The sequence below is a fragment of the Mus caroli genome, unplaced genomic scaffold, assembly GCF_978045245.1.
Source record: "Mus caroli unplaced genomic scaffold, Mus_caroli_1 scaffold_17, whole genome shotgun sequence".
NCBI classification, from domain to species: domain Eukaryota; kingdom Metazoa; phylum Chordata; class Mammalia; order Rodentia; family Muridae; genus Mus; species Mus caroli.
The window spans coordinates 13,040,238-13,062,545 of NW_028227272.1; the positions used below are offsets into that span (position 1 = coordinate 13,040,238).

Here is a 22,308-nt window from a genome sequence, read left to right on the forward strand (position 1 = left end):
TTCTAGGTTTGCTCTGGAACCTGTCCTCTAGTGATAAACTCAAGCATCTCATGATAACAGAAGCCTTGCTCACCTTGACAGAGAGTGTCATCATCCCCTTCTCCGGGTGGCCTGAAGGAGACTACCCTAAAGCCAATGGCTTGCTTGATTTTGACATATTCTACAATGTCACTGGATGCCTAAGGTAATGCCCCCTTGCGCCCCAACCTCTTCAGATAAAAGTTGTAATCAAATAGGGCACCCAAAGAGAAGTTGAAATGTGTTCTATTTTGGATCCTTTCTGTAATTACACAATTTAGTTTTGTTGGACTCTGCTTGGGTAGAAACTGATGGCATTTATTATAATAAGATGTTTCTGTCTATTTAATTGCACTGTCTTAACTGTCTAGTTAATACCTGATCAGTCAGAGTTACCGTTACTGAGGAAAAAACCTGACTAAAGGCAAGTTAGGGAGGAAAGGGTTAATTTGGTTTACACTTCCACATCACTGTTTAGCAAAGCAGGCTGTCAGGACAGAAACTCAAGCAGGACAGGAACCTAGAGCCAGGAGCTGATGTGGAGGCGGTGGAGCCTTACTGACTGTCTTGCTCCTCATGGCTTGCTCAATAGTGTACATGGGACAGTAGCTAATTCTGCTGAAAAAGAAAAGAAAAATTAACTCCTCACTATCACTCCCAGCAACACTGCAACCTTTCCTTGGACTGTGTTTACTGGTTTGATGACTTTCTACAACTCCAAGTCTCATAGAACCCAGGACCAACTCAGGGGTGGCACCTTTCACCTGGGCCCTTCCCATCAATCACTAATTAAGAAAATGCTCCACGGCCTTGCCTACATCCTGATCCTATGGAGGCATTTTTCTCAGTTGAGGCTCCTTCTTTCCAATGACTCTAGCTTGTTAGTTGACATTAAACTAGCCAATACAATATCAAATATCATTATTATTTAAAGCCTTGTGTTAGCTACTGGGGATTTTACAAGGAATACATAAATAAATAAATAATAAATAAATGTACTCAATTACAGTTTAAATAAAATAGTAAAATAAACCACAGTGACAAATTAGAGTAGTTGTAAAGTATTTGGACAGAATGAATGCACAGATGATCCGCGTGAAAACTGGGGAATGATCGAGTGTGGCAAGGAAAAAGGGCTGAGGCTCACGGGATAGAGTGCTGGCTTAGTGTGCACAGTCCCTAGGTTGAAGGGACACTCAGCATCTGAAACTGGAGTTGTAGAAAGCCATCAAACAAAGCTGGAAACATAGTCTAAGGAGTAAATAAGTCTTTTTGAAAAATGTTTTCTATTTGAGCTTCAGGAGGTTAAGCAGTTACTTTGAAAACTCTCAACAATTCTAAAGCTGTTAAAACCAGCTAATCAGATAGCTAGCCAAAACCTGTGTGGCCAGACTCTGACCTCACAGAGAATGTCAGGAAGCACACGTGCAGGCCTCTTCATCTGGGAACCAGAATTTTCTACAATTTCAGTCATGTACTCCCAGGCTAGCCAAGATTAAACATTGTCCTTCAGACTGGGCATGATGGTGCAGAGGGAGGCAGATCTCTTGAGTTCTGAGGCCAGCCTGGTTTGCAAAGAGAGTTCCAGGACAGCCAGGGCTATTACACAGAGAAACCTTGTCCAAAACAAAACAAACAACAAAAAAAAGACATGCATTTCTCTTTGCTAGAGATGTTCTTTATTCCTGTTGCCTACTTTGATCAAGTCTCCAGGGTGATCATTTTAAATACTTGAGTAAAGATAATACAGAGAAGGAAGAATCGGTAAAACATAATTTTTAAATTTTTATTTGTGTATGTATGTTTATATGTATTTGTGTGAGTTTGTATGTACGTATATGTGTCTGTTAGTATGTGTTTGTGTGTTTGCACATATGTGTGGGTATGTATGTGTGTTTGTATGTATGTGTATGTATCTCTTTGTATGTGTGTTTGCACGTGTGTGTATTTGTATGTATGTGTGTGTTTGCATGTGTGTGTATTTGTATGTGTGTGTGTGTCTGTGTGTGTGTTTATATGTATATGTGTATGTATGTGTATGTCTCCCTGTGTGTGTGTGTGTGTGTGTGTGTAAGACAGAGAGGAAGAATGTGGTTATATCCGTCCTCCATGGCTTCTGTGGATTTCAATCCATTCCTGGGGACTTTGCAAAAAGCCCTGAGCTGAGCCAGCCATGGAAGAATTATTTTTTCTTATAGAATGAGGATGCATTTCACTTGTCTTTCTTCAATGATTAGTTTACAAGTTGAGTCTTGGGCAGAAAAATCATTTCCCAGAATGTTATTGTCAACTTTTTAAAAAAGCATCTCAAGAATTAAGGGAAAATGGCTGTATATATATTACTTAAGTAATAGGTAATATCCTGTGAACTGTGTTTTGTAACAGCAAATATGTTTTTATAGAAAAATATGTGGCTAATCATAGTCAGAACTATATCTTAAAAAACATTTTAAATTTCATGATTATTTTTTGAATTGGTAGGTTTGGCTGATAATATTACCCAACAGGTAAAGGTTCTGCTGAGGCTGACAACCTGAGTTCTATTTCTAGAATCCAGATGTCCTCTGATCCCACATGCAATCTGTGACACAAGGGCACCCACACATGAAGGATGGATAGATGGATTTACAGAAGGTTGTTAGGAAACACCCCTCCGTCCTCAAGAATATTTTTTCTTTCCTTGAAAATATTTTTTTCAAACAATATATTTTGATTACTGTTTCCCCTCACTGAATTCTCACTTGTTCTACCCTACCTCCCCTCCCATCTGGATCTATACCTTTATGTCTCAGACATTTAAGGAATGATAATTAAATAAGATTAAAACAAACAAGTTGGAGCCGGACGTGGTGGCGCACACCTTTAATCCCAGCACTCGGGAGGCAGAGGCAGGCGGATTTCTGAGTTCGAGGCCAGCCTGGACTACAAAGTGAGTTCCAGGACAGCCAGGGCTACACAGAAAAACCCTGTCTCGAAAAACCAAAAAAAACAAAAACAAAAACAAAAAAAACCAAAAACAAACAAACAAAAAAACCAAGTTGGAATAAAACAAAACAAAACAAAAGAAGAAAACCAAAGAAATAGCATATATAGGCACAGAGAGACACATTCTCACACAGAAATCCCATAAAAACACAAAACTGGAAGCTATGAAACACACAAAGGACTTATTGGATTGAAAACTAATAATGCCCTGACTCAATATTATGAGACAAGCTCTAAAGATACATGAAAACTTTTTTCTTTAAAAACAATAAATAAGTAGCTTTACAGAAAACAACTGGCCCCTCTGTCAGCAGACATCAAGGTAGAAAATATCTACTGCCTTGTAGATAAATTCCTTTATCATCTACTAATGATCCAATCATCTCCTTTAGTTGTTAAATAAGGTTATTCAGGTTGTAGTAGCTTCAATGTATATTGTTTAAGTTACAGTTTAGTATTTATAATCAACTTTAAATGGAACTTGGTGTTCTACCCCAAACCATGCAGAATGAGTATTGCCACCTAGCCACATGCTTAATGATTTATCTCAATATTCAGATGGTTTTGAAACATTAAAAAAAAATCAGGAAAAGCAGAGTTAAGGATCCCACACACACACTCTCTTTCTCTCCCCATAATAAAAGCATGAATGTGTCTTTGAAGTGTAGCTGTGAATTCTTGTAATCTGTCACTGTTGCTCCCTCTTGTAAACAAAGGCTGCCTGAGGCTGATGCTTGCTGATACCTTCAGGAGTGGTGTTGATTTTATAGTAACGGTCAAGCCCTTCTATTCGCATAGTTTTTGTTGCTCTGCCTATTCTAAGGAGGTTTACTTTTCATCCCGAGGAACCACAGCTGCCTCTGTTGCTTTCTTTCTCTTTGTTAGTCACAGATAAGCCTCAACTGTTGGATATAGATCAGAAGAAAGTTAAATGAAAGACTGGGTCTACATCTCCAACAAGGAAAGATAGGCCAGCATCTTATAGTCTGGAGTAGACTTTGCCAACTGCTTATCAAGTACTTAAGAGACTAGGCCTTCTTGGAGCTAATGGTGGGTAGAATTAAGAAGCCTGGGCCCAGAGCCACCAGACAGTGTGTGAGAAACCACATCATAAGTACAAATAACCCTTATGTCTGACTCTTCACATATTTCTTTTGTGGGGGAAGTGACTTACTTTACCAGCCCTTGTACCTGCCACTCTCACATCCTTATAACTAGTGACAGGGCCTCAAACCCTTTGCCTTAAAACATTGTGTGTCAGCTCACCACTTCCCCAGGCTCCTTGACTGCACACTAGATACAGAGCTTCAAAGTATTGTTAACAGATTTCCTTTCAGTGCTGTCTGTGAGAGCATACCAGAGCATTACCAGAGACTTTACATGAAGAACAGCAGTTCATTCTGATTTCAGATGCTAATAATGTCATGATTATGACAAATTCTAGGGTGCCATAGCCTCAGAAGTGTTATAAAAATTACAGATGAATTGTTCACCATCATGTTTAGCATATACACTAAATTGTAGCTATAAGTTTGATAGTATTTAATTGATTATAAATTAATATATAATTATAAATATGTATATCTAATTATGAATTTTCCATATGGAATTTTCAAAAACATATTTCATTGTCTTTGCTCCCCAGTCCTCCCCACTCCCTCTGTCTCCCTGACTCTCGTTTCTTGTTATACCTTACCCAGTCCTCTCCACTTCTACTTTGCTCTGCTGTCTTCCCTTAATCCCCTGACCTGGACCAGCAGGTCATTCTTCAGTAACTGGGTCATGAGGGAGAGGTGCCAGGGATGAGGATGATAGAGAAAATAGACAACAAGAAGACAAAAGCTGGGGTTAGGAGGGTTTGTACAAGCTCTGTCTTATGCCAAGCATATTCCTGGCTTTAGACAAAGAACTATGTCCCCTCAGTCAACAATAGTGAATGAAGGCTGAAGGATAAAGGAAGTTAAAGCCCTGTAACTGGTACAACAAATCCTTAGTCAGTGTGGAGGGGGACTCCACATAATTAGAAAGAGAATAATTGATATAGGTAATTTTGAAATGCACACACCTTTTGGAATAGAGGGACTCCCAATCAGGAATATATATATGGAGGGTTGACAGAAGCATTGATTTCAAACATAAAAAGAATGTCTTTATGATGGTCCATTGTTGTAGCTAACAGCCAGAAGTCCAATTGAGCCTTTTCTTTGGAGACAATGTAATAGATGGGTGGGATATTCTTGCGCGTGTCTGACTCGACCAGCAATTAGACGCTGCAACAGGATCCTTCTGCACACGTTTATTGGGAGAGCTTGATTGTAGAGGCCAATAGACCCCGAGCCCAGAACTGGTGCTGCTTTATATAGGCCTAGGAGAGGCGTGTCTCACACCCAGATTGGTTGTGCTTGGTTGATGCTTACCACCTCATTTGCATGCCTACATCTGATTGGTTAATTTCTCTCTCATCTGATTGGTTAACTTGTCTCTCATCTGATTGGTTAACTTCTCTCTCATCTGATTGGTTAATTTTGGTTAATTCTCAAAACCTCATCTTGGCAAAAAAACTTTACTGCCTATGTATGCGTGGTGGCCAGCAGAAGCCAGCGCCACCCTGCAACGGCACATGTGGCTTCCCACAGGATATTAGAAAGCTGTCTTCATCCAGACCAAGAAGGCCTAATGTCTTAATAAAACCTAAGACCAAATGACACACTTCCCCCAGGAAGGCCACATCTACTTCAACAAAGCCATATGTCCTAATCTTTTCAAATAATGCTATTTCCTATGAACCTATAGGAGCCATTTTCATTCAAACTACTACAGAGCGCCTCCAGGACAAGTCAACTGGTACCACATTCAGAGGCACAGAGTTCTTTAGGCCCATGGGACATGCCACCCAAGAGTGAATTCCATTTTAAATCAGGGTTCTGGATTGGTGTTGCATACTAAAAAGTGACCATCCAGGGGGCTGGAGAGTTGGCTCAGTGGTTAAGAGCACTGGCTGCTCTTTCAGAGGGTCTGAGTTCAAATCCCAGCAACCACATGGTGGCTCATAACCATCTGTAATGAGATCCAATGTCCTCTTCTGGAGTGTCATATACATAAAGTAAATAAATCTTTAATAAAAAAAAAAAAAGGAAAGAAAAAGAAAAAATGACCCTCCAATGACAGGGTGACCTGTGGGTGATGAGAAACTAGAAAATGTCAAGGGAATAAATTGGTAATGTTTGAAAACTACATTCAACCCTGCCAGGCTCCTGAGACGTAACACTTGTGGGCCATTCCAATGAGAGGAACACATATACAAATAGACAATGACAAACAAATAGAATGGTGGGTGATACGCAGTTAACGGGAGCAGCACAGGTGCCCATGAGGAACGTCAGGAGTTACAACAGTCTGATATTGTAACACTAGAATAGCCAAATATTTTTAAATATATCTAGTTTTTTATCATTTGTATTAGATCTTCCAAACTTTAATATTGTATGTATTACCTTTGTACCCCAAATAAGTTATCCAGACCTTTTATATTTTATAGAAACCTTTTAGCTTTTTATTCTGTAAACAAAACAATCTCGATAGATAGATAGATATCTCCTTATTTATTAAAACATTTTATGTTTTCATTTTATAACATTTTTGCCAGACAGTGGTGGTGCATGCCTTTAATTCCAGCACTTGGAAGGCAGAGGCAGGCAGATTTCTGAGTTTGAGGCTAGCTTGGTCTACAGAGTGAGTTCCAGGACAGCCAATGCTACACAGAGAAATCATGTCTCGAAAAACAAAACAAAACAAAATGTGTAACATTTTTATCATTTAATACCATGAGATAATATAGTCATATAGATCAATCTCCCCCTTTTTACTTTTAAAATAAAAATTTGGATGACATGACCTGTTTGGGACAATTATACTTTAGTTATGAAGACCCAATAGAACCTACCTTAGCAGATATTGAATGGCAGCTACTGTAATTATGTTTTGATTTATTTTTTTTTAGACTAGCAGTCTAAAATATTAGCTTTTTTGTTAGGTTTGTATATTATGTAAAAATCATATCAAAATTTAAACAACATTAAAATGATAAAATTAACATCTTTTCAGCTCCAGGATGCTGAGCCTAGAGGGTTGTTGTCAGAGAGAGAACAGAGGGAACATGGTGGTTGTCAGAGAGGGAACAGAGGGAACTGCCAGCTCAGCTTCAGCTTCTACTTTTTTAATTTACCTCTTAGACTGTTCTGTTCTCCTCCCTGTCACAGAGCCAGGGGACCTTTGTGACCTACGAGAGGTGTTTAAAGGACATACTGAGAAAAAACACGCTTCCATCTGAAATGGGAGGCCAAATCCAGTACTCCAGACTCAGCGCTTTGGCTTAAACAGCACAGGACAATTTGGCCACAGCAGCTCTTTTGTTTATGAGTTGGGGCTCATTAGCTCTGATAGCATCTAAGAGAGGAATTTAGGAATTAGTTTAGAAGTCTGAGCTAGCAAAACCTGATGTGCAGAAATACTTTAGAGGAGGAGGGGTGGAGGTGGGGGAGACCTAAGAGGATATTTCAGAGCTTCTATCATTATGAAGTTGTCAGTGCCTGGCCACCCCTAACAGACACCTTCACCCACCTCTGCTGTGCCACTGCCTGAGTGAATACAATTTGGCTCCCTTTCTCTTGTGAGGGTATCACTTTGCTCTGAGGGGTGGAGACTGGTCAGCTGGCTGCCCCAGCCTTTAAAGACCACACATTTGCTAGCACTGAGGTCTTCTGGAGCCAGCACAGCCACGAGCCAGCACTGCTGTCTCTGTTTGGCCACTACTACAACACTCAACTGTGTTCTTTCTCTTAGTCCATCTGTCTGTAAGGGAGCTGCTGTAGTAGAGGTATTTGGCTCAGATAAATTGATAAGAGCCATTTTTGGCAATTTTGAAATAAAAAACCCATTTCTTATGCTCTGAAGCAAAAGTAATTTTAAACTTGATGCCACTTTCCTGTCTTCAAGATCTTTTTATCCCTATTTTCTGTTCTTTATTTGTATCTTTTATCTTCTGTTTGGAGGAGACTGACCAGATCTATACAGGGTGTTAAATTACAATTTATTCAACTTTATGCTATGGTAAATAATCTGTAATCAAATTCCAGTGCAAACTCATCGATTGGAAATCCACTGGCCTTTGTAGGGGGTAGTTTGTCCTTAGACATTTACTTATATGTTCCCATATACTTAAATTTATAGGGCCATTTTAGGAAACCAAGGGCAGATTTTTTTTAATAAAATAGATTTATTTTTTTAAATAAGGAACTTTTGGGGCTGGTTGGTTGATTGGTGGTTTTGTTTGTTTGTTTTTAGAGACAGGGTTTCTGAGAGCCTCCAGAACTCATTCTGTAGACCAGGCTAGCCTTGAACTTGGAGATCTTCCTGCCTCTGCACCTCTGCCTCGAGTGCTAGGATTAAAGGTGTGTGCCACCAGGCCTGCCTTATAAAGAGCTTTGTCAGGACTTTAGCAATACATTACAAGAACTAAAATGGAAAACGATGCTAAAGGAAAGCAAGTGTCCACCCTGCAGTGGGCCCTCCTGTGCTCAGGTGGTCCCTGTGGTGTGACTGTGTAATGCTGTGTTTGTCTGTACATGATGGCTGCACTTTCTTTTTCTACCATACTTGGTTGTCCTTGTTCAGGCAGTAGTTTGACCTGGACCAGCAGGTCATTCTTCAGTGACAACGTCATGGGGTGGGGGGGTAGGGGGTGCCAGGGATGAGGACGATAGAGAAGAAGACAAAAACTGGGGTCAGGAGGTCTTACATCCAGCATGTCCTCTCTCTATGTACATCATGTTCTCAGGGAAAGCCTTGGATCAGTCCAGTCCTCAACACCTCATTCCCTTAGTTTCCTGGCTTTCCATTCCTTCCTACTTGGAGTTGCAAATTTAACAGTTAGAGGCAGACATTAGTATATAAGCCTGGCCCTTGGTATGTTTCCTAAACCAATCTATTTTCCTGAAACTTATTTTCTTATAGTTGAACAAAATCCATTTTGTATATGTCTAAAATTGTCACTGTTCATTCATCTTTTGATGACCATCAGGCTGGTTGTATTTCTTCACTATTGTAAGTACAGCAGCCACAAACGTGGAAGTGCACATATCTCTATTGTAGGATTAGAGCCCTTTGTGTGTATGCCCAGGTGCAGCTGGGTTGTATGGCAATTTTCTTTTAGTATTTCCAGTGACTGCATAAGCTCCCATTCCTACTAATCGTATCTAAGGCTCCTCTTTCCTCACATCCTCTCCAGCATTTGCTGTCATTTGATTTCTTGATGGTCTTTCTGACAAGGCTGAAATATTATCTCAAAGTAGTTTCAATTTATATTTCTCTCATGGCTAGAAATACTGAGCAGTTTTTTGTTTGGTTTTGTTCTATAGGGGTTTTCTAATTTCATTGTGTTTCAAGCCTACAGGGAATTGGACCTAAGCCGTCCTGTGTGCTAGCGAAGTGCTCTAACTTACCCCCACCCCCAACCCATCTGCATTTGTTCTTTGGAAAACTGCTCAGATCATTGGCTTGTTTTTTGTTTGGTCGGTTTGTTTCTTAGGTTTAATGTCCGACCTCCTTTATATGTTTTAACTATTAACCCCGTGTTTGAGGTATAAATGGACATTTCTTTTTCTCTTATTCATTGGGTTGTCTGTTTATTCTGTTTCTTTTTCTGTTCAGAAACTTTTTAATTTCATGTGGTCTCATTTGTCAGTTCTTGAGGCTGTCCCCTGTGCTGTGGAAATCCTATTCCCATGCCGTAGGTTACTGTGTGAATGGTGTTTCCATCGTGACACCTTTAATCCTCACAGAGACATAGCAGGCTTCCTTTGAGTTCTAGCAAGGGCCAAGGTGGCTTTTGCTTTCTTCACTGTGACTCAGGAATGTGAGAGGGGAACAGTCTTGGAAATAGTCCAGAATCGCAGATGTGCCCCAGACAAAGCATCTGAAACATTTAAACCGGCCAGGACCGAGACACCCCAGAGATACCCTAGGGTCCGAGTCACTTCCCTGACTCCATTAAAAGCTATACTGGAGAAGGGGGGTCCTAATGTCACTCACTGGCAGCAGATACTGCTTTTGGGGCTAGTAGAAGTTCATAATGCCTTCATGAGCACCATCTTCCCTCATGGCTCTCTTGTTACTGAGGACTGGTTTAGAGGCTCATTTTCACTTTGCAATAAGGTGGTTATTTTGGTCTATTTAATTTATACTTCTGAGGTACTTTCCATGTTAAGTCTCCATTGAGTTACATACAGGAAAGAATAATAAGTAAGTTTTTCTCAGCATTTAGGAGGCACATTGTAAAAGGATACATCCTGTCTATGTTAATTCTATTTCCTACAAACTTTAAAGATTAGCTATTAAAAATGCCATTTCACATAAATTAATTGGTTTTTATCAGAGTAGTATAATAGTAAACTACTTTTTGTCTAATGACTTCTGTTCACAGGTGAAGTGGTATAATCTGCCCTTGTTTATATTTTTGGTGTCTGAATAAGATGGGAAATATTTTTGATATGAAGGGGCAGTAGTGAGGCACCAGGATTCCATGCACTTCCTGTCAGCAAAGGTATCAACTGCCAGGAACCCCTGATAAGTCCTATTTTGAGCAAGCAGTGTCAGGATAATAGAAGACAGACACAGTTTACTGCTGCAAGGCTGGCAGCAGAGCCAACTGCACTACCATCCTACTCACAACCGACTCTCTGGAGCTACACAAAGCCAAGTCCCCTTGTCAAACTATGCAGGAGGCTCAGCTAGTGAACAAGACAGACCTTCTGCCTTGTCAAAGCAATTTTAAGGGGTCATTTCTCTAATCCAGGGGCTAGAAAAAAGTCAGAAGCTTTGATACATAAAAAGCACTTTCTTGTTGGGAACATATGATATCTGCTACACAAAGAACAAAAAGAATGAATGTTAGATAAGGCTTTTTCTCTCCTGTACCACTCTTCATAAGATAGAGAAAGTAGTCCTCCTATGGGACTGGAGAGATGGCTCAGCAGCTAAGAGCATTAGATGTTCTTACAGAAGACCCAGGTACAATTCCCAGCCTTCGCATAACATCTCACAAGCATTTGTAAGTTCAGTTTCGGGGGATCTGATTCCCTCTTCTGACTCCCACAGATGCTGCTACACAGACAGACCCATACTCAGAAAAATAAAATGGAAGAAAATAGTCCTCCTGCCCTGACATTACTACTAATTTATTTTCAGTGGGAAAGGTAACTAAGCTCTTTGAGGCTTTTCTTTCTTCATGTGAGGAATTAGGAGACCAAACCAATGTGTTTTCAATCCCTGTGAAGCTTGCGGAGACTCCTCCTAGGTGGACTCTAGCTGGTGGCCCGCTCTGCACACAAGAGTCAGTGCAGAAGACCTTAACGTGAAGCAGGGCCTTTGAATCATTCTCAACAGATGAGCAGTGGGTTTTGTTTTTTTTTGTTTTGTTTTGTTTTCTTAAAAAGGGCTCCTTCTAGGCCCATGGCAGGCATCATCTGTGCTTGACAGTGGAAAAGAAAAGTAGTCAATTTTGGCTACCTTCGTGGTCTTACACACAACAAAAATGTATCATCAAAGATTAAAATGATCAGGAGGCCTAGCAACTTTTAGTGGACTCAGAAAGTAAACAGAGATAGGTGGTGTCAGTTTAAACGATCATTTCTTAGGAAAACGCTATAGTCACCTGATTTTGTTTCCACTTAGTAAACCCATTCATTATATCTTTTTATTTTTAAAATAGTTTTATTTATTTATATTCCAAACGTTGACCCCCTTCCCAGTCCTCTCTCCAAGAGTTCTTCACCCCCCCCCCTTTGTCTCTGAGAGGATGCTTTCCCTTCACTCAGCATCCCCTTTCCCTGGGGCATTAAGTCTCTACAGGATTAGGTTCATCCTCCCACTGAGGCCAGACAAGGCAGTCAGTCCTCTGCTATGTATGTGCTGGGGGCCATGGACCAGCCTATGGATGGTCTTTGGTTGGAGGCTTAGTCTCTGGGAGCTCCCAGGGGTCCAGGTTAGTTGACACTGTTGGTCTTCCTATGGGGTTGCCATCCCCTTCAGCTTCTTCAATCCTTCCCCTAACTCTTCCATAGGGATTCCTAACCTCAATCCAATGGTTGACTTCATTATGTTTTTAAAATGTGTTTTTTACTGCATTATATGCATGTGAAAGTTTAGAGGACAACTTGGCCACAGTCTGTTCTCTCCAGCATGTGTGTATCAGTTATCAAACTCATATTCTCAGGCTTGGCAGAAAGCACCTTTAATTCTTTTTTTTGTTTTTTTGTTTTTTGTTTTTTGTTTTTCGAGACAGGGTTTCTCTATGTAGCCCTGGCTGTCCTGGAACTACTCTGTATAGACCAGGCTGGCCTCGAACTCAGAAATCCGCCTGCCTCTGCCTCCCAAGTGCTGGGACTAAAGGCGTGCGCCACCACTGCCGGGCAGCACCTTTAATTCTAAACCTTCTCACCAACCTTCATTATCCTGTCTTATAATTAACAAAACTACAGTTTCTCACAACAAATGAATCACTTATTTGATTATTTTAAATATTCAAAGTCACTAAAGAGATTTTGTTAGTATCAAGTAGTACCATCTCTTGTCTTTTGCTCTCAAGTTGAACTGTAAGAGTGCCATTTTGGTGCTAAAAGCAGCCAAGCAGGGTTGATTTCAAGAGATCAGCCTGTAGATGGGAGCTCTGTACCTTCAATATACCTGCTTCCGCTCCCTTTACTTCTGATGTGATGCTGGGCACATTTGTTCTTTTGAAGTCAGTATTGGAGGACAGGAAATATTTTGAAATCACTTAATGCAATTATGTTTTTAAATTAAGAAAATAAGTTGCCAGTTCTCGAATTATTAGTCTTCTAGTGATACTACCTGAGACATTATAGAGAACTTCTGAATATATTTTTGATGATCTACTTGCTTATAAGTGGGCATGACACAATTTTTTTTTAATTAAATTTGGAAAAGGGACGAGGAGGCAGTTCTCAAATTCCAAAACCTAATATTTTCTTAGTATTCTTTTTATTCTATGTATATGTCTGACTGAGTTTTTATGTACCATGTGCATGTGGGAGCTCACATAAACCAGATGGCATCAGATCTCCTGAAATTGGAGTCAAGAGACCTTTATGAAGCACCAGACGTGGGTGCGGGGAACTGGGCCTGGGTCCTCAATGAGAGCAGTAAGAGATCTTAACCACTGCTATCTCCACAGCCTCTTTCAACTGTTCTATTGACCAAAGTGTTAACCTTCTCCAGAGAAAAGTATCTTGAGGAGTAAATGATTAAAAGAAAAACTTAATGCAAGGGGATATAGAAACAATAATACCAGAATACAAATGTGGCCGGAGTCTCCAGTGTGACCACAACATACTTTACCATATTTGTTCAGCTGCTTTTCTCTATAAGGAAGCGGCCTCCACTGTGGTCATGGCCTAGCAAAATTAGAAAAAGACTAAGTACAGAGGTATTTATAGATGAGGATTCTGGCATCACAGACCCTGTAAAGTCTGTTTTCTCTGATAGCTTAGTTCTCTACCATTTGAAGGGGAGGACTATTGTGCTTTAGAGGATCAGGCTTAATATTTGTCAATAACAGTTTGTATAAAAACCTTCAAGACTCAAGTAACAGAGTCCAGCACACTTTTGCCAATGAGGAAGGTGAGGCCCAGAACAACATTAAGTTGTTTAGAGTTAAGACATGGAGCAGACTGGGACTTGGACACACAGCATATTGCTCTATCTAGTGTGCTGTGTTTCTTTACTTACAAACATTTGCCTCATATCTGCCTCTCGAGAAAACTATGGGCAAGACCTTGTAAACCTGTCTGGGCCATGGAATGCTACCGTGGAATGCAGCAGGTAGTGACTCACTGATGGGATCCTGTCCTTACGGTCTCAGGTTTGGCATTAGGATGTCTCCCTGGACTGATGATAAGCTCTGACTGGTGGAAACCTTAAACGAACCTTTGAGACTCAGGTCTATTGGGTTCATAGCACACATCTTGCATAGGCCTTTGGGATGTGTAGCACATGACTTCCTCGGGTTTTTAGGATACATAGAATACATCTTACCATTTCTTGTTGTCCTTGAAAGGAACATGAGCTCCGCTGGCCCTGATGGGAGGAAGATGATGAGAAGGTGTGATGGTCTCATTGACTCATTGGTCCACTATGTCAGAGGAACTATTGCAGACTACCAGCCAGATGATAAGGTAACTCCACAGTTAACCTTCCTTGTGCCAAATTACCCACTAAGATGCTTCAGATAGTAAAATAATTGCTTGGGTGTAGTTTTGTTCCTTGACTTACTTGCTAAAGCCAGAGTTTTCATTACATGTGTATGCACTTTAATTTTCTTTTCTTTTTTTCCAAGAGAGAGTTTCTTTAGTGTAGATCTGGTTGTCCTGAAACTAGTTCTGTAGACCACATTGGCCTCGAATTCACAGAGATCCACCTGTTTCTGCCTCCCAAGTGCTGAGATTAAAGGTGTAAGTCACTGCACCCAGCTGTCACTTAAATTTTCTATCTAGCCTCAGACTAGAAGTTCTTCCAGAGCCAAATTTCCAACAAACTTTTTAACAACTCAGTGTGGATATTCTTCAGGAACACAAATTCATGTTCAACAATAAGCTTAAATTCATCTCTTCCATCACCACAATCTTCTTTCTAATCTTTCTAACATCAGCTTATCCATAGCTGGCGATTATAGGTCAGTGGTAACACACTGGCCTGACATGTGTAACATCGTACCTAGGTTCCAGCTGTAGCACTGTGTATAGAACAGACTGTAGAATAGGTGACCAAGTGAGTCATCACCATTTGTCAAAAGCAGATTGCCTCTGAATGACTTGCACCGTCCCTCTTCCCTCAGGCCCCGCATGCACAGGCAGTACATCATATGCTACTTCTCCAACACCATATCTACCGCTTACATTTGTGTGACCTTTACACTAGCTGCTATAGTAGCCTCCTGATTGGTCACGATAAGCAGTGTTATATCTTATTCCCATCTTAGTGTAGCTGCCAATTTATGTATGTGAAGTTTGAAGTTGTTCTAGACATACATGTTTTTTAGAAATATGCTAAGAGGCTAAAACTATAGCTCAGTGGTAGAACATTTGTACACTGTGCAAGAAGCCTTGGGTTCAGTTTCCAGTTATGTTTTTAAAGAAGGTTGGGAGGCTACCATCATTGGTCAGGAACATAGTACTCCTGACTATTCATTCATGTTCTAACATTAGCCATTCCAGCTAGCCTCAGTGATTCCTGTATACCTTAGGTCCAAGCATACTAATTTTAAGAGCTGAAGCCTAAACAACCTTGTCATCTGAAAGGGACGGCAGTACGTATATTTATTCGTGTTCTGTTTCCTCAGGCCACAGAGAACTGTGTGTGCATTCTTCATAACCTCTCCTACCAGCTGGAGGCAGAGCTCCCAGAGAAATATTCCCAGAGTATCTACATGCAAAACCGGAATATCCAGACTAACAGTAACAAAAGTATTGGGTGTTTTGGCAGCCGAAGTAGGAAACTAAAAGAGGTATGATGGGAGATCCTCGAGAGACTGTGGGCTGTAGATGTGGACAAAGGAGCAGTTGGGCTGGAGGCTCTGATTCCTGCATTCATGTTGGCTACTGTTTCAGATTATTTTAGTTCTCACATTAGTCCTCCTGTGAGGCTTCACCAGGAAGGAAACAGGAACAGAAAATCTCATGAGTTTTCCTACATTAATTCAGTGTTTGGGTGACAAGGATAAACTTTAGTCCCCACTTACCCGGCTCTGGATTTGTGCTGTTAGCTGTTAAGCCATGCTGCCCTGTGTCCTTTGTGGGCCATACTTCAGCCATTGTTTGAACATTACCTGTAGCCTAAAAATAAACCATGATGAACACATTAAGAACAAATTTCCTAGGAGGATGCATAGCTCTTTCAAAACTAACATAATAATGAAAAAAATGTTCTTAGTATTGTGGTATTCTTGAATTTGGAAAATGGCTGGTAAATTTAGACCCTTGATACTATTCCAAACCATTCTCTAAGCATCTGAGGAAACAGACATGTTTTTCTTGTCTTCAAAGTAATGGCAACTATTTAGAATTTAGGCTAAATGCACTGGAAACCATTTTAGAAGGACCTATATTTAATTCCCTTACTGTGATGTGTAAAATTGGACAATGTGAGTTTCTTAGAAAGCAACAATTATTGTGAGCTGAAGTTAAGTAATTGAATATACTGTTTTTGTGATTTGTTAGCCTCTGTAGACAGTGTTTCTGGTCTGTTGCTGCGGGTGCAGAGTTATAGGCATCACTTGAAGTGCATTTACTCTGTGTGTATTTAGCAATACCAAGACATGCAGATGCCAGAGGAAAGGAGCAGTCCACACGGCATTGAGTGGCTGTGGCATTCCATTGTGATAAGGATGTATTTGTCCTTAATTGCCAAGAGTACCCGAAACTATACCCAAGAGGCATCACTTGGGGCTCTCCAGAACCTCACAGCAGGAGGCGGCCCGGTAAGTCTTGTTTCAGTTTTTCTACTTCTTAAAATGAGGTCACTGTGGACATGTCTAGCTCAGATGCAGAGAAGAAGCAATCAGGCAGAAGAAGCAAATGTTTCCTCATTCCAGCCAGGACAGGTCTCAGACACCACGAGGGCTTTTAGCCTTCCATCGTCTTCAGCCTCAGTGTCTGTACAGCTGTGTCTGACCACACTTACAACTACACAGTGGCTTTTATATTGCCTAGTTCTTCTTCCATTACAGGCCTCAGATCACTGCCTCAAACTAGTTGTGAAAAATACAGAGAAGGAAAGAAAAGAATTTCTCATATTGTAGAACTCAGAGATTTGGGGTGGGTCTCTTTTCCTTCATGATTAGTCTTGAATACCTCTCTCCATCTCTGGATTCTCTTTCCTGGATTCATTTCACAGGAAATGAGGATAGCTAGGAATGACCACAGGCATACATCTTATTAACCTGGCATCCTTACAAGAAGTGCTATTAAGAACTCAGCAAATGTGTCTCACTGGTCCCATTTGTATCTCAGCTGGGCTTTGGAAAGAGACTGTAATGTTAATTGGCCCTGCCTGGGTAAAGTGCCCAGGGTACAAGTTTGCACTGACTTGCTGCTTGCACAACCTGTGCTCCCTCACAGAAGTCAGTGTTTACACCAGAAGAAGCAGTATGTTCATTCTTTGTAGGTAAGAGCACAATGTCTGTGATACTGTGGGATTTGAAGGATACCTGCATGTCTGCGTCTTGGAAATCACCCACAGCACAGAGCTCATTCTCTTTCCCAATGACTTCCTTTTTATCACCAAAGTCAAAGCATATAGCAGAAGGTTATTGCCTGTCTGTACATTGTATGTATATTATATATTTATATATCCTATTTTGAATCATTATTTGAACTAAGCTTATAGTACCTTGCTTATAAAGTAAGTACTCCAAAATAGTTCATTACATAGCTGGTCTTTAGGTATGTATCTCCACATGAAAACATTCTTTGAGGGAACAGAAACATATGAGGAAGTGTCTTCACATAGAAGCTTATATTAAATACAACGGTGAAATGATAAGGTCAGCTTACCATTGCATTGTGGTTGAGAATACAAACAATCATTTCTTTGATTTGTCATAAGCTTGCTTGTGAACGAAGAGAAAGGAAGAACTCTATTGTTTCAAGAAACTCAAGTGAGAAAATATGGAATAAAGTAATTTTTACCTGGCTGATTAGGAACTAGTGGTAGAGGAGGGGACTCGGGGTGAGGAAGGACAGCGTGAGCCACACTAAGATGTCTGAACGTTGTTCTGAAGTTGACAGATAACCGTTAACAGATCCTCTGTTGGATTTAAAATCAGCATGTTTTGTTTTTGTTTTTAATATCATGTGCATTGGTGTTTTGCCTGCATGTATGTCTGTGTGGGGATGCCAGATCCCCTGGAACTGGAGTTACAGAACAGCTGGGAGCTGCCATGTGGGTGATGGAAATTGAACTCAGATCCTCTGGAAGAAAAGCCAGTGCTCTTAACATCTGAGCCATCTCTCCAGCCCCTTACATATAAAGGGTTTTTTGTTTGTTTGTTTTTTGTTTGTTTGTTTGTTTTTGTTCTTTTTTCCTTTAAGACAGAGTCTCTTACACAGCTCTGGCTGTCCTGGAACTCATGCTGTAAACCAGGCTGGCCTTGGACTCATAGAGATTCACCTACATCTGCCTCCCAGATGCTATGATTAAAGGTATGCACCACCATTCCTGGCCTGGAAAAACTCTCAAGTTTATTATCACCATTTGAGATCATGGGGAGGGTGGGGCTGGAGAGATGACTCAGCTATTAAAGGCTAGGCTCACAACCAGAAATATAAGAGATCTCGGGGGTGGTTGGATGAATAAGTTTGCAGAAATGCTAATCCAGAAATATACTATTTATTCTAGCACTGGAAAAAAATCTAAAAATCAGAAAAGGCAAAAAGCTAAATGAAGCAACAGTACAGTGTTAGTGGGTAGATTAAACTGGGATGCCAGCATTGTTAACGGTAGAGAGATGGCATTTATGTGATAGTCCTGGGAAGTGTGAAGTGGTTAGTCCTGGGAAATGTGAAGGGGTTAGTCTGCTCAGCTCCATGGATAAGAAGTAGAGAATGCTGACAGCCAGTCTTCATAGCTTTCAGATGAAGTATATGTCTAGATGGCATGTTGGAAAACGAGGAATGCCATGCCTATCCTTCCTCTTGACCCAAGGTCTGGGATTGTTCATAATGCATACGTTCTTCTCTGGATAGCTCTGGGGAAAAGACTCTTCATAGAGAACAGTTGGTGAAAGACAAACGTCTTGAACCCTTTAAAGTTTGACACTCTAGTAAAGTGACGTACTACTTTCCTAGGAATATTGGTTCAAACACAAAAACAGTTTTAGAGATCAGTATTCTACCACCCGTCCTGGCTCTATATTAAGAGACTCAAGTCTAGAAAATAGAGTTGGGAAAACGAAGAATAAAGGTGGTAGGAGGCAAACAGTTTATATGAGACAATAAATGATAAATATCCTGAAGAATGGTTAAGAATCACAAGAATTTTATCTTAGTAGCCTCATATTGGCTTCAAACAGAAGTTTAATATAAAGTCACAGATACAAGGCAAGGCTGCAGTTCTGAGATCTCTTGATGTTAAAAAGGGCCAGATCAGGAAGATTTTTTCCTAGATTTGGGCTGGCAGTAGTCTCAGATACACAGATTACAGAAATCCATGCCAGGATAGTGGCACATGCTTTAATCCCAGTGCTCAGGACGCAGAGGCAGATAGATCTCAGTAAATTCAAGGGCAGCCTGGTCTACATAGCAAGTTCAGTGAAAGCAAGATACATGGTGAGAAAAGATAATCCAACTAGCAATGTGGAGTGTCTTTTTTCAAAAGCTTAATATCTATCTACCTGGCAGTTGCATGTGCATATGAACTCACAGGGAGTGTAAGGGCATGTATAACTGAACAACACCAATTGTACTTCACAAGCTTCTCTCTTTCTTTTTTTCTTCTTAAAAGGTGAATAAGATAGTTTATTCTGGAGCCATTATGAATGACCATGGTCAGGGAACACAGCTTTAGGTTACCCCAAATTCTATATTGCAATGTGAAAGTAGTTTCATGAAGTTTTTATAGTTTTACAGAACAAAGAAAGTCATAAATCAAGGCAAGTTTAAAATACATTGGTGGGTGCACTAGAGAGGCAGGTATATGACAGATTCTTAAAAGAGGAAAACTCCAAGTTGGCTAGGTAGGGAGGGTATGAGGGTGGGTCAGGAAGGAGTTAGGAGGGAAGGATAAATATGACCAAAATACATTTATGAAATTCTCAAAGATTAGTAAAAGCATTCTTTAAATCCCAATTCTCTTTTTAGAATGAATTGAGTTTGTAATTTAGAAATAAATAACCGGGGCTGGTGAGATGGCTCAGTGGGTAAGAGCACCCAACTGCTCTTCCGAAGGTCTGGAGTTCAAATCCCAGCAACCACATGGTGGCTCACAACCATCCATAACGAAATCTGACTCCCTCTTCTGGAGTGTCTGAAGACAGCTACAGTATACTTACATATAAATAAATAAATCTTTAAAAAAGAAAGAAAAGAAAGAAATAACCTTATTGAAATATGGTAATCACCAAAATTTGAGCCAGAAGCAACAGGAACAATAACTAAGCATCAGCCAGGAAATGAAGCGAATTGGCAAGAAAGGAGCTTATGTTTTCTCACCTCCATCGCTTGCACCCAGGAAAGCAAAGACTTGGGTTTACTGTGTAGTTAGCTGTGTGGCCAGCATCTGTATAGCCAAATTCTACCAAGACCACGAAGAAGAGCTTATATTAGCTGAATAGTTCAACATGATAGAAAACATAATGCCCAATTACGTTTATATTATTCAAACCTTGGGAGATGCTCAGTGGTCACTTACACTTACTTGCAAGCATAAGAACCTTAATTTGACTGCCCTTCATGCACATAAAAAGCCAACATAGCCACCTTGAGGTAATGGAAACATGTGGGTCCCAAGAGTTTGCTGGTCAGCCTAGCAGAAACACCAAAATTCAGGTTCACTGAAACCCTGGCTCAAGAGAATAAAGTAGAAGGTGATACAGGATAACTGATATCTTCCTCTGTCTTCACAAGCATTTACAGAAACGTGTACACACACACACACACACACACACACACACACGCAAACATTAAAAATTATATAGTAGTTATCAGACCTATTTTACACAGATGCAAAATAGTAAAAAAGTAACCAGTTTTTAATTGTTTAAAAATACTGGAAACATATTTTTATCAACTATATTGAAAATCTAAAAGAATTTAAAGAAAATATCTATAAACTGCTTTCATTACAGTTCTAGCTTTTGTCCTCCCTCAACCTTTGGAATCTGCAGAGAACTTCTCTGATAGCAAATGTGATAGCATTTACAGGATGTGTCTCACAACAGATACCCACATTGGTAGCTCGCATGGTTGTCCAAAAGGAAAATGGTCTTCAGCATACTCGGAAGATGCTGCACGTGGGTGATCCCAGTGTGAAAAAGACTGCGGTCTCCCTGCTGAGGAATTTGTCACGGAATCTTTCCCTGCAGAATGAAATTGGTGAGTTGAGGTCCGCAAGCCATAGGTGCATTCTGCATATACAGGTACAGGAAAGCAGGTGATAAGTAGCCTGGCTTTGCTGCCCCACATGCTGGGGCAGGCGCCCTCATTCACTGACACTGGATAGTCCTAATATCCAAATTTGCCGTTAACTTGCTTTGATTACTTGCAGAATCGAAGATTACCCTAATAATTTGCAAGACAGGCAATCCACATGACACCGCACCCATAAGCTGTTCCATTCCGTGGGTGTATCAGCTGCATGTTTGTCAGCAACATACATGTAGCTTTAAAATTGTAAATTTTTTTTTGATTTTTAATATTTTTATTACATATTTTCCTCAATTACATTTCCAATGCTATCCCAAAAGTCCCCCATAGCGCCCCCCACTTCCCTACCCACCCATTCCCATTCTTTTGGCCCTGGCATTCCCCTATATTGGGGCATATAAAGTTTGCAAGTCCAATGGGCCTCTCTTTCCATTGATGGCCGACTAGGCCATCTTCTGATTCATATGCAGCTAGAGTCAAGAGCTCCGGGGTTCTGGTTAGTACATCATGTTGTTCCAACAATAGGGTTGCAGATCCCTTTAGCTCCTTGGGTACTTTCTCTAGCTTCTCCATTGGGAGCCCTGTGATACATCCAATAGCTGACTGTGAACATCCACTCCTGTGTTTGCTAGGCCCCGGCATCGTCTCACAGGAGACAGCTATATTTGGGTCCTTTCAGCAAAATCTTGCTAGTGTATGCAATGGTGTCAGCGTTTAGAAGCTGATTATGGGACGGATCCCTGGATACAGCAGTCTCTAAATGGTCCATCCTTTCATCACAGCTACGAACTTTGTCTCTGTAACTCCTTCCCTGGGTGTTTTGTTCCCAATTCTAAGAAGGTGCACAGTGTCCACACTTTGGTCTTCATTCTTCTTGAGTTTCATGCGTTTATCAAATTGTATCTTATATCTTGGGTATCCTAAGTTTTGGGCTAATATCCACTTATCAATGAATACATATTGTGTGAGTTCTTTTGTGATTGTGTTACTTCACTCAAGATGATGCCCTCCAGGTCCATCCATTTGGCTAGGAATTTCATAAATTCATTCTTTTTAATAGCTGAGTAGTACTCCATTGTGTAAATGTACCATA

At 40.5% G+C, this 22,308-nt stretch overlaps 1 protein-coding gene across 1 annotated transcript in view; it reads left to right on the plus strand.

The window, feature by feature from the left end:
• Pkp2 (plakophilin 2) overlaps positions 1-22,308 on the plus strand; it is a 60,176-nt gene that overhangs the window by 31,914 nt on the left and 5,954 nt on the right. The window contains exons 6-10 of the mRNA XM_021184706.3: positions 7-184; positions 14,135-14,252; positions 15,416-15,580; positions 16,379-16,552; positions 21,011-21,164. Coding sequence (XP_021040365.2) covers positions 7-184; positions 14,135-14,252; positions 15,416-15,580; positions 16,379-16,552; positions 21,011-21,164 — 789 coding nt within the window. The remainder of the gene's footprint in view (positions 1-6; positions 185-14,134; positions 14,253-15,415; positions 15,581-16,378; positions 16,553-21,010; positions 21,165-22,308) is intronic.